The sequence below is a fragment of the Phoenix dactylifera genome, chromosome 4, assembly GCF_009389715.1.
Source record: "Phoenix dactylifera cultivar Barhee BC4 chromosome 4, palm_55x_up_171113_PBpolish2nd_filt_p, whole genome shotgun sequence".
Taxonomy (NCBI): domain Eukaryota; kingdom Viridiplantae; phylum Streptophyta; class Magnoliopsida; order Arecales; family Arecaceae; genus Phoenix; species Phoenix dactylifera.
In genome coordinates this window covers 27,149,367-27,162,982 of record NC_052395.1, presented here as the reverse complement: position 1 = coordinate 27,162,982, position 13,616 = coordinate 27,149,367, and the positions used below count along the sequence as shown (strand labels likewise).

At 35.8% G+C, this 13,616-nt stretch overlaps 1 protein-coding gene across 1 annotated transcript in view; it reads left to right on the top strand.

Annotated features, from left to right (window-relative positions):
* Window positions 1-13,616, top strand: part of LOC103720603 (histone deacetylase 15) — a 64,895-nt gene that overhangs the window by 21,047 nt on the left and 30,232 nt on the right. Inside the window, 8 exon segments of the mRNA XM_039126041.1 lie at window positions 332-393; window positions 5,942-6,017; window positions 6,185-6,249; window positions 6,687-6,742; window positions 7,582-7,705; window positions 7,874-7,999; window positions 8,168-8,218; window positions 12,746-12,814. Coding sequence (XP_038981969.1) covers window positions 332-393; window positions 5,942-6,017; window positions 6,185-6,249; window positions 6,687-6,742; window positions 7,582-7,705; window positions 7,874-7,999; window positions 8,168-8,218; window positions 12,746-12,814 — 629 coding nt within the window.

Here is a 13,616-nt window from a genome sequence, read left to right as displayed (position 1 = left end):
AGTAAGTGAACATGGTGAATTTTTGACTATATATGTCTTCGTTTTTTTTTTAACAATTAACACTATGGTCCAATTTGCTCTAAGTTGAATATGTTGGATCTATGTTTATGCTTATAATAAATGATTTGGTGATCAAGGTTACTTTTATTGTCCTTACACTTTTGCCATTTTAGTAAGATTAGTTTGTTTTAGTAGAAGTAAAAAGCCTATCCAATAATGTTGCCATCCTTTCTAGGATTCATGAAGACAAGTGCCAATTTCATAGAACATTTTGCCAATATTTCTTTTTCTTTTTCTTTTTTTGTTTACATGATTGCAATCTGTTATGCAGATTCATCCTCAGAAACTTGTACAGCCATAGGTTTTGATGAGAGAATGTTGCTTCATTCTGAGGTATCCATATGTCTTACTTTGTTTGTGAATATGATGTTTAATTCAACAACTGTCTCTATGTGGGTATTGGTGTATCTCCTCTAGTTTTGTTTGTGGGTCTTCTGACTTCTGGGATCCTTCCTGCCACTTTTAGCTCTTAATTGCCTCATAACCAAGGTTCCAATGTATGTATTCTTTTGGTACCTTGGACCATGCCTACCAGTTGGACAGTCAGCTTTACCATATTTCCTGCAATAAGCAGTGCCTTAGTAACCATAACCTTTTCTAGTAACTCTACATCATCAACACGATTTGCTTCAGGACATGCATGTTGAGGGTTTAAATTTCAGGTAACTTTAGCTTGTTTAAATTTTTTCTTTGCAAACTTTGGCCATTTTATTTAAAGGATCCCCACATAGGCCTTCTTTGTTCTTCATTGCTTAAGTTCATGCTATCTCGGTACATCCTGTTCACTTAGTCACCAATTAGTTTTATTATATAAGTTCCCATGCTGCAATACTTGTCAATTCTAATTTTTCTATATTAACTGTATGGCCAGAAACCACTTCTTTCTTTTCTTGTCTTATACATATGTTGGATGCTTGCACTCTTCTGACCAGCCAACATTTTAACCCGTCAAACAATCTTGGCCTTATTGCTGCCCCTATTCAGTTTTTCCTTGAACATGTGGAAGCTTGTCTCCTTCTCTTGTTGATTTAAAATGCCTATCCTCTTTTCTCAAAACTCTTGTAAAAATATATTTCAGATAATAAAGTAATTAGTTATTTTTTTGGGCATGGATAATTAGTAATTAATTATGTCAATTTTTTCTCAGCTCAATTGTTTTTGGGACTTGTATCATTAAGCTTCTTTTCATTGCAGCAGGATGGCATCTATCATTGTTGCCATTTTGTCAATTAAGATTGCATCTATAAATAATATGAACTATGGATGGTCCCTGTGAATCAAGAATCAACTGTTGATGACATACCTAAAGATGTCAAGGAGTAATCTTGTTAGCACTTAGCAGTATCTCATGCAACTTGAAACAAATTTGTTGGTTCTCTTGTTGAGTTTAGCTTTGTAACCTTTGATATATTATAATTTTTACCAATGAGCACGTCACTCTTCTTTATAAAGCTCTCCATCATTTTATAAGAGGCTAGTCGGTTGACGTTCCTAGCATAATATTTGAATTGCTTGGAAAATCTTTATCCATCATCTTCATCCTTAGTCAGCCATCCATGGATGTTATATATAATCTTGTTTCTGTGAAATGAAATATATGTTTGTTATGCCCAAAATGTGTTTCTACCAATATGGATTTACTCGATGGACATCATGTTACAACAGCAACTCTAACTACTCACATAACCTTTTTTTAATCATATGTTACTGGAGGATCCCAAGTTTTAAGGTCCATTTTCACAAACATGACTTGGATTAATTATAGATGATTTTGGATTTACAATGGTGGCTGAATTATTTTGTAAAGCTAAATCTTTCATGGTATTTATATTCTTCTAGTTTAAGCTCCTCGGTTCCTTGATTGTTGGTGTTGCATCATTCTTTCTTTTCCAGCTATGCCTTTTACTTATCGTAGGAGCTGATTAAGAGTGTCTCGTTCTTTACGGTGCATTTTGTTTCATCTCTTGTGAAGTACATATGGAAAGATAGCCCACTAGGTGCACATCTATTTAAAAAGGCCTGGACTGTGGTTATGAACTCTCATATCACCATCAAAAAGAAAAAGAGTTCTCGTTTGATGTGCGTTCCATGTTTTAATATGGTATGAACTAGCAATTTGAAAGTTGGCATTAGGTTCCTGAGCCCAAATGTTGTATTGACTTGATTCTTGAGCTTATTGAATAACCTAATTTAAAATGTGATCTGATTTAGCCCCCAGAGCTCAGATGTGGTACGAGCTAAGGTTTCAGCAATTGACTAAGTGGGTTATTGTTTCTAGTTGGCCCCAAATTCCAACTACGGTATGGATTGATGGACCAAACTTCAAACATCCAATGCGTTATCAGCTATTCAAGTAGTTTAATTTGATTTAATGAAGGCTTGGAAGGACCAAAGTTCTAAATTTTGAGGATTAGGGCTAGATTGGCTGTTGATTTGTACACTATTGAGTATTGACTATATGCTGTATTGTACTATGTATCTTATGAGCAAATATATTGGCTAATCATTGACAGCTAGGTTTGGTTGGTACACCCTTGATACAGCTTGTTGTGGCCTTCAAATTGCTTTTGCCTTTTTTCTATCATGCCCTTGACCCAAGAGCCCAAGGCTGGAGAGATGTCAACCGCCGCATTCTCATACGACAAAGCCCTCCAGGCATGCAAGACATTTAACTTGTAAATCAAACATACTACAAGATAATAAACACATAGACAATCAGCAGTACAAAGTCAGAGCAACCTACATTCTCCAAAAATAATAATTTAACATCTCCAAAAATCCATCCTGATCTCAGAAATTATACGTAAGGTTTGAACTCCAAACAGTTCATGACTAAAAAGAATCCTCAATAGATTTCAGTAAATAAACTGTAAAGATAAGTTCAGTCCACAGTAGAGACCAGGCTTTGCGTCTAAACATGCTCCCAGAACTATGCCTCACTAGCCTCAAAGCCTCTAGATCCGTAAAGATGGGAAAACCAAAATAATAAGATCCATGGCCTAGTAACTAACAAATTACCTTATTTAGTTAGATCATATATAGATGAGAAAACAAGTAATTAGACACTAATTCCAGAAAATTGCATTGGAATTACATTTGTAAAACTTTTGAGCAGTTACAATCTAGCTTATGAAAACAATCAATAATTTTAAGTATTTAACAATTCATAATTTATAAAAGAGATAGAATAGATAGATAGTACTAAAAGCATCATTATGCATATGAACGGGCTTTAAAATATATAGATTGAGTTTCTTGCTACCATTGAGACGCAATGTACGTAGACGGATGTTCTGAAAAACTGAAGAAACAAGGAGAAAGGAAAATGGTAAGGTAACAGGACTATGAGAGAAAGGGCTTTTGTGGTTCCAAGGAAAGAAGAAAACCTTATCTATAAGTCTCTCTTTCCTTTTTTTCCTTCTTGAAAGAAAAGCCCTGATCTAGCTGTAATTTTGGATTATATATAACCCAGAGAATTATGCAATGCTCTCCATTAGCTGCCCAAATATTTAGTCATATGCTACCAATAGCCGAGGATTCCTGACTGAGTTTTAGTGAATTTTTGGGAAGACTTGGTTGTCTTCATGTTTTGCGGCATGGGAAGACAGTCCATGGTTCCAAGTCCATAAGGTGCGCTATTGTGTATTGCCGAGCTCTTATGCCAGGCCATTAGTTTAGGCCACATCTTTAGTGTTGGTTGTTCTATTATCAGTAGGTCATCCATGATCCTAGGCCATTGAAAGGGAAGAATCTGTGCAGGTAACACTCATACCAGCCATATGAATCATTTGATTGTCAATGGATTAACACACTTGTTGATTGTTGAGGTTGTGCATGACATTGAACAATCAAGGCTTCTCTATTTCAGACATGGGTAATGTTAGACTATTGAGTTCTATTATTGGATCATCCAAAGTTCATGTCTAGCTATTGGAATGGGATCCCACTATGCCATTGGATGTGTTCTATTCTCATTAATAACTGGGATTAGATATGATCGAGATCTTTAATTATCTTTGATTCAAATATAGGCCAATCTACACTAAACAAGTAAATTATTATCCTTTTAGGTGTGAAATGAAGTCAAACCCAATCCCAGTGGATTATTGACGTAATAAAACCCCTTGCTGAGATTAATTGAGATTGATTTGTGTTGTAGTCTAACATATTCATGGGGCCATTTGCACCATTAGATGAGGGACCTCGACTAATATCATCAAAAAAAGTTGGATCCGATTCGAATTGGATTATATATAATTTACAATCACCTTTTATTGAAGTCCTCAACCATTTGCAGTTGTTAAATTCTAAAAAGGGCTTCACATTGTTAGGTGAATGGGACCCCTAATGTTCAGATTGTTTATGAAGTGGGTGCTTGCTATTGGATGGTTAAATCTCTTTGACCCCTATATTTGAAAATAGGAATAGATATTGAATGTTTATGTCCATGGGATAAATTTGGACCATTAAATGATCAAGACCTTTTAATATTGATTTGATATAAAGTTAAAATTCCAACATTTCATTACTTGCAAAGGGTCTTTGGGCCATTAGATTTTCTAGTGGTAGATAAGAAGGTTAAACCTTTAATACCCAAACAAGTGCTGGCAAATAAGCATCCATCATGCATGGAACAGGCTTGTGTGAGGCCTCTTCCTGCCCCAACCATTGTTTAAAATTTGATGCCTTTTAGAAGTTTTGAGGAATAGGCGCACATCACATAGGCTAGGAACCATGGTTCGCCATACTGGCCTGAGCCAGGTGGTAGGAGCGCATCGTACCGTACCGGTTTGCTATCGGTATCCAGTATTTGTGGCGTATCGATACTTGGTATGCCGAAAAGACCCCGTACCATACCATACCGTCACAGTGCTAGTGTGGCATCAGTACGTGGTCAGGTACTGAGATGATGAATTTTGTTAGGAACCCTTGTGGTTTCGTATGCTCGTGCCCATGCACGTTTTGGCTTAAGCTTTTGGGATATTTCTTTTCTCTTTAGAAAGGGGCAAGGAAAGAACTGATTGGTTTAAACCTCAAACTTCATCTTTTCGTCTACCTTTCTGTTTACTTTTAAAAGTTCTGCTCAATGCTCCTTAGCCCCATTATTTCATGCTTTGTACTTATTCGTGAAAGAGCTTTTGCTTTCTTTATTCCCTAGTTTTGGACTCATCATTGATCTCTTGGAAACCTGGGCTTCTTAACCCTTTGTTTCTCAACGTTGATTTTCATCTCTTAGTACCAAAATAAGAGGTCCATGAATTTATAAAATCTAAAGCTCTAAATAGTAAACACGCATACTCTACCAAAAAACAAATAGTAAACACCCATTGCTCCTTAACCTCTCTAACATTATGTTGCTTTTCTTTATTCCTCTTTTTGGTTTTAATGGGGCTTGTCTATTTCAAATTAAATTAATCCTCTGCTCATTGACTTGTCTACCTTCTTTTCTTACTAATTTTTTTAAATATGTACAAAGTTTTCTTCGATCCTTGAAGTGCATATTGATTTTGTTGTGTATCTATGCATACATATTTAGAAATATGTGCGTGTACATGTTCTTAAATACTCACACGGTACCCTCTCTCCCTTGTCCATGTTGCCATGTGATTCTATTCACATCAAAGTGTCACTCGTGTGCAATTACTTTTGTCGTGTCGTGTGACTGAGGCAATGTTAAATTGACATTTTATTTCACAATCAACCTTTTCGATTGCTGATAGTAACAAATGATTCTTGCGCACACACTATGAATATGTATGTGAATGCTGCTCGTGTTTGTATTTATTTTGGTACTGTTGGTGCCTATATATAAAGTTGACTCAAGGAGTCAGGATCTTAAGAATTTGATTCCTGATGGCATTGTCTTCATTGGTGTAATTAGGTTGAAATGAAATCACATCCACACCCAGAGAGGGCTGATCGCCTTAGGGCAATTGCAGCTAGCCTTGCTGCTGCAGGTACTACTATCATTTTTAGTAATTGTAGCTTTAAGGGATAATCATTTTCAGATTCATTGCAGCTTTCATTTCTTTTGTTTTTGGTTTTACTTTGCATTTAATGTTGGTACTAATGCTAGTATTATCTCTTAAAGTTCTTGTGTGGCTAAACTGAATTCCCATTTCAGGAATATTTCCTGGAAAATGCACCTTCATACCACCTAGAGAAATAACACAAGAGGCACTTCTGATGGTAAGCCATATCTTCTGGTTTCTTTAGTTTGTTTTTTTATTTGCCCCTGATATAAATTGTCTACCAGATTATTAGGCGCCAAATAACTAAAAGTTGATCAAAAATAAGAATGACTTTTGGTTGAATAATTTGTTCCTTTGTTTTTCTGAACCATGGGTAGGATTGTTGGATTAAACATTTTCTGTTCTTTTTTTCTAAAAAAGAAATTCTGGATCGAATGCATTTTCATTATTTCTAGTTTGGTAATGTTACAGTAGTTCATGAAGCTTCTCTTTTGTTTTATCTGAGCCAAACACTTGGGGACCACCCTCCAAGATTTGAAGTTCAAACCCAGTACCTTCTCCCAAATTTCAGGGTTTAACCACTGGGGTATTACCTAGTTTGCAGCTTCCTTGTTCTATAGATAGCATAGTCCTTTCAACTTTGGCTCTCTGCAGGTCCACTCCTTGGATCATATCGAAGCAGTTCAACAAACAAGACATATGCTTTCCAGGTACTTTGGATCTTACTGTTTTTCTTTTTCTTAGTTGATATAAACTAATCATGAGAATATGATGCATGAGTATCTCAGTCTATTTAATTATTTATTTGCAAATGATCCTAATATTATTTATGAACAAGAAAGCATAGGCGAAATGAGAAACCAGATCCCTGCTTTAATATCTCCATTTTTCTCAGATTTTTCCTCTTCTAAGGTCACTGCTCTATTCTACTCTTATGTTTTTGGTACTGCCTTTCTACGTTTCATCATAGTATCCACCACCCTTAAGTTTCCAAAGCAATCATTGAAAATTTCAATGAGATTTTAATTGATCAAGATTGCATCACATGAAAATAGCTGACATTAAGTGCCTATACTGTAGGGCAAGTCAACACTTTCTGATGGATGGTCAATTAATCTACTAGTTCATGTAGTTTATTAATTGCTCAAGGTTGATCTTGGTAGATTTTTTGACTTCCTGATCAATCGGACTGTCTTCAGTTTGACTCTCCATCTAGATTCTGTGAGATTAATGGGAAGTTTGGAGGGTTGTTCTCTGATCTTTTCAGCTTAAAACTATGACTGATAAGGTTGTTCCCCTAGCCACTGATCGACCTTCTAGGTTTACACCAGATTTACAGCTAGTTGTAACAAAAAAAGAAAAAACTTGTAATCCTTCCATGGAGTTTTCTCAACTTAGAAGAGTGTCTTTGGATGGTTATTTACATGTGAAGAGGAGATGATGATGATGCGTTGAATGCTATTGCTTTCATGAACTTTGATTTATAGTCTGTAGATATAGTTGAATATGACATTAAATATGATGACTTCTACTTGGATCCAACTGACAGCTACTTCACTCCAGACACATATGCCAATGAACATTCAGCATGTGCCGCGAGACTTGCAGCAGGACTCTGTGCAGATCTTGCTCGCACAATTATGTCTGGTCATGCAAGGAATGGTTTTGCTCTGGTATGTTCTTTCTTTTCCATTGCAAATTCAATTTAGATGTTCTATATTGTTATCACCAAGTAGTTTGAATCAGCATAACAATTTGGACCATAGTTGAATAACATTTAAGTTTGCTATGTAGCTGCTTCTAGTTTGCAGCAAGTGCTAACAATGTGATCTATAAATCAGGTTAGGCCTCCCGGGCATCACGCAGGTATAAAACAAGCCATGGGTTTCTGCCTCCATAATAATGCAGCAATTTCTGCATTAGCAGCACAGAGTGCAGGTGCCAAGAAAGTATTAATTGTTGATTGGGTAATATTAAACTATCTTGAACTGTCTGAGCTATATATGTGTTAAATCTTACATTAAGTTGTCTGATGCCTCTATTTGCCTCCATAACCATTTTATGAGAGAGATGTGTTAGTGAAATGCTAGTCATGCCATAAGTTCTAAACCTTAGCATTTTCGTGGTGGTCGCAGGATGTACACCATGGCAATGGTACACAAGAAATATTTGATGGGAATAAATCGGTGAGAAATTACATGATTAGTTCCATTTGTTCTGTGAAAAGTTGACATATAGTTTTGTTAGTTATATAGAACTTTTAGTTTATGTTGTAACCAAGGATTGCTGTATCGTTTGGTCTTGTACCATATCGGGCGTACCGTACTATATCGGTATGTAATCTCATAGCATACCGACGCTCGTCACACCTTGCCATCTCATACTATATTGCGTACTGACACTGTAATAGGATGTTATGGGCACGGTTGTAACCATTGCTAATAATACTATTATCTTCCTTTTATAAGAGAGGTTAAAAAGAATTATAAAAATGTTCTTGGTTTCAGACAAGGTAATCTAGCTTTAAAACTTCAATTAGAAAAGAAAAATACAAATTTATTAATTGAAATGGTCCTAACTTTACAGCACAATATGTTGAATGATCATGCAGATATTATAATATATTTAATTGATTCTCCTGATTCTGAAAGAAAATAAATAATTAAAAATAGATAAATTGGCCAACATTAAATCTATCTAAATATAAATTACATCCATACAGTAAGGGGGATGTTTCTTTGCTTGCAAGTGTTGGAAGTGTCTGGACAGCTTGCCAGAACTTTTCTGTTAAGGTGTTTGTTTCACAGTAGCAAACTCAAAGATTTGCCAGTTCTACTGTTTGTTCTGCAGGATGTTGGTGAACAAAAATTGCAATTTTTAGACATTATAAATTATCATTAAATCATTATTAATAATAATCATATTGATTCTGCTTAAGTGTCTCATTTATAAGGAAGGAGTGAGCAGAAGAGCATTAAAGTAATATATTAAACGCTTTGTTTACAATCTTGACTTTGAAGCCCCAATCCAAAGTCCTTCCAGAGCTTGAAGAACTCCTAAGGGGCCAGCATATTCAGGCCTGGTAGATTGGTGTATGATTGCAAATAATTCTCTTTCTAATCACTGGCATTCGAGCTTAGGTGAAGCAAACATTCCTAGGTGTCCACTTTAGAGTGGACTTGAGTTCAGGTCTCTTTTGTGAGGAAACAAGTACACCCTATTAACAGGATATAATGTCTCACTTACAATTTCATGTTGTGATATGGCAGAAACAATTTCAACTAGGGGAGCTAAGTGTTTTCTACAGTTTTTTTAGATCTATAAAATCAACAATTGCCCCTTGCCTTTCTATTTCTTGATCTCTGCTTTTGAGCCCATCCTTCTAGCAACGAGAACACAACTCTAAAGCTACATGGAGGACTTGAGATCGTCAATCAGGAAACAGAATCTGAAATGAAAATGCATAGCTAAAGGGTAGTGGTTTAAGGAAGTTAGTTAAGAAACAAAAGATTAATTTAATTAGCACATGATATGGGATACATATTTCTTAATATACCACCATTCAGTGTATAAACCAAACTAAAAGCATTAATTTGATATTCACTGTCTTAAAAATGTGAGTATTCATTTTTGAATTTTTTTTCAAAACGGGTATTTTGGAGAAATAACCAATATGATCAAGAATAAGGAGGCGGTCTCTTGAGGTTTATGTAGGAAGCATGGTGCTTGTAGCGAGGATCCATAGATGATAATTTGTAGATGTTTCTTTATTAAGCACAAATATGGATACGGGATACAGATAGACCAATATGACAAATCTTGAAAAAGTAGGATAAGATATGAATGGGATACACTAAATGGGATACACGAAGGAATACAACATGCACAATCATGTGCATATTTTATGTTTTATATATTGTACTGTACATGTCATACATATAATAGAATTCTGTTGATTGGGTTTTAAATCAAATCCAGTCGGACAATGGGGAGCCAACATCAATAATCCAAGCCGTTGGATGTGATCTACTATCTTTAAATTGCTTGCACACTAAAAATTATGTGAATTAGAGTGGTAAAAAATGGTGCATATCTCAATGTATGTATGTACTTTATATATATGTGCATAAATACACCCATATACATATTTATTATGTACTTTATATATATATGTGCATAAATACACCCAAATACATATTCATGTATATAAAAAAAAGCATTCATGGTAGGTTGTTAAAATAACAAAGTCCATACTTTGAAGCATGGTCTGTCGTACGGTCCTGTACCGCCCGGTATGAGGTGTATCGTATTGTATCGGAAGGAAACCAGTACGAAACTTACCTTCAAGTCGGTACTGCCCCGTCCCGAGGTATATTGGTCCGTATTGAGGCGTACCGAGGTGCATACCGGTCCGTACCGAGGCATACCAATTTGTATGGAGACGTATCAAGTTAAAAATTGAGAAAAATTATTAGAGAGCTATTTTGGTATAGAGGTATACCATACCGAACCGTACCGTACCCTACCCATAAGGTACCGATACGGTACTCGGTACCGAAATTGCAGACCTTGCTTTGAAGTATATATGCTTCCTAAATGTTTCTTCAAATTGCAATGCTTCATGATACTGGAGTCTTACCATGGGATTTAATCCATCTCCTGCGTCATGGATGCTTCTTAATCCTTAAGTGAGGCTGTCCTACTAATATTTCATTGCAGCTTGTCAAATATGAGTCAAAATAATTGCTAAATATTCTTAAGTATATCACTTTGCTTCAACACAATGATCCTTTTTCTCTTTCATCTCAATTAATTCTTCTTCTCGATATCCTTTTACTCGATTCACCAACATAAAATTGCCAAATTCTGTAGATCCTTAGCAAGTTTTCCTTGAATTATGTTTGATTCCCATCAAAATGGCATCAAAGTGAAAAATTGCAATTAAACATTTTATCAGCTCATTCTACCTAGGAGATCTAAATCTTATGTTTTAACATTTTTGTCCACTTAAGAATATTCATGAACTTGGTTGTAAAGTAGGTTTTTGTCCATGGATGCTAAACACTAAATGCTACCTACTTGAATGTGTGCACACTATGTATCATATGGCATTTGGACTTGTTAATCTGAGATTTTTCATTTACTGAAGTAACATCCGTACCGTTTGTTCTAATGGCATATACTTTTTTATTTGATTCACCACAAACTTAACTTGCCATGAAATGTTGGGGTGGCATATATATCATGGAAAATTCTCAAAAAAAAAAATAAATATAGGCGAGTTTAAATGAGTAGTGATGAGTAAACTTTACAAAATTTGGATATTGTTTATGAAAATGGAAGAATATAAAATCATAATTTCCACTCTTGAACTGAAAGTGGATCATGCACTAGGAGTTTGCGCAGCAAAAAATACCCAAAGCGTAAGTTTGAGAATGAAGGTTTAAAAGTTTACCGGAAGAACAATGAGTTGATGGAGTGGATTTTACGCCCTTGTGACATGTCTATCACATGTCGGCATGTATTTTTGCTTGCAACGATCTCTAAGCCTATCTTTGGCTGTTGTTGTGGTCTTTCTGTAATTGATTTTCTCTGTTAATATGATCCATTATATGTAGAAAAGTTTTCCGCATGCATACATTCTTTGAATTTTTTCATGACTGCTTAACAATATGAGCAACTTCCTGTACATGAGATAGCATACTCGAATATTTAAAAGCATTATTTGGATAATATCATTATCAAGAAATGCAGAACCATCCCGAATTGCCTGGTTCGAGGCCTACTGAGTCGTGCAGGCCGCGGGCCGGGACGGTTCCAGCATTCAAACAAAAAACCAGTTGGAGGGAGAGAGGGAGAAGGAAAAAGAGGAAAAGAGAGAGAGGATGAAGGGAGAGGGAGCCGTCCCTGCTCTCTCTCTTGTCCTCTCTTCTATTCTCCCTCTTTCTCTCCCTCGCCCTCTCTGCTGTGTTGGTACGGGCCTGACACGGGGCATACCGAACCGTGCCACTGGCCAACTGGTACCGGTACGGCGAACCTTGATCATTATTAATTTGTTGTTGGTTTGTCATAGTGAAAAAGCTTTTGTCCAGCATGTAATGCTGTTATCTTCATGTTAAAGTAGTTCAGCATAAGTTCATAAAGTAGATACCCTTGGGTAACTACGTGTTGAAGATGCATTATCATAAATACATTGGCCCCCCCACCCCTCCTCCCGCCCTTCGCCATTTACCATATGGAACAAGGATAAAGTCTTGGTACTGGTACCCTTGCTGGTCTAGTTGGCGGTCAGTATGGTACTTGGGCGGACTGGTGGAACCAATAACAACAAGAATGAAGAGAAAAAAATCTAAAAATAAAAATAATTAAAAAAATTGGTTTCCTGAGATGCCGACCATACCAAATGTCGGGATGCAACCATCCTTGTCCATCCAACTATCTACTATCTGATTTATTTTTCTCCACCTTTTCCCCATCTACTCTATTTTATTGTATATTCCATTTTCTGTCAAATATTAGTCTATCTTTTACTTTATAAGATCTTGTTTGTGGATATAAATGAAACGTTTTATAAGCAAAGATTCCTATCTAATTTCTAAGTTCATTTGTATAATCTGTTTTGCCCTTACTAGCTGTTTACATTATAACCTGTTTCATCTAGTTAATTTTGCAACAGGCTGATTGCATGCGGTATTGTTTCTTTTTTTTTGAAGGTATTATATGTATCTTTACATCGACATGAGGGTGGAAGGTTCTATCCTGGGACTGGAGCAGCGTATGAGGTGCTTATTGTTCAAAATTGTTGACTTTATTGACTTGATAGTGGTGTTCACTTGAGACCCAAAGTAGTAAAATGTAGCTCAAAGTAAAATCAGTGGGTGATTAAGAGGGAAAGGAGGAATAGAAGGAGATGGGAGGAGAGGGGCACTACATGTCACTTATTTAATTATTAAAATGTACCGTCATTTGAGGTTGATGACTAAAATACTGTTATGGATTGTTGACCCCTGTTAAGCTGTTGATGCAGTATAAATAGGTCAGAAACCCAGCCATTAAGGCCTAGTTACAGATGAAATCAATTGGCAAAGCCCAATAATTCGTACATAATAGTATAAATTGAATGTCTAGTAATCTTCAACAAAATAGATTATAGAGATGAAACAAAGGATTCATGGAAAGGTTATGACGGGTTTGATATAACTGATTTGTGATATGTTTCATTGCATAGATAAAAAATCAGTTAATTAGCTGTTATTTTGGACTAGTTTATTCATAATTGTAATCGTCATAAGATTTATTTTAAACAGCTATGGTGGCCCAACTAGTCAATTTATCGCTCTATAAGTCTGCTGTAGATTAATATATGGTAACCATTTAATGGAATTTTGTCTTCCAAATAATGAAATATATATGGACGATTGGACTCATTTGATCATTGGCATCTGGAGCTGAATTGACCAAGCCAGTCTGTTTATGATTGCATTTACATGTTAAGCTTAAAATTCCGTATAGATGTCTCAAACATCTCAAAAATATTCACGCTCAATGTTTAACAGGATGTTATGAATCTTAGAATGTGATTCA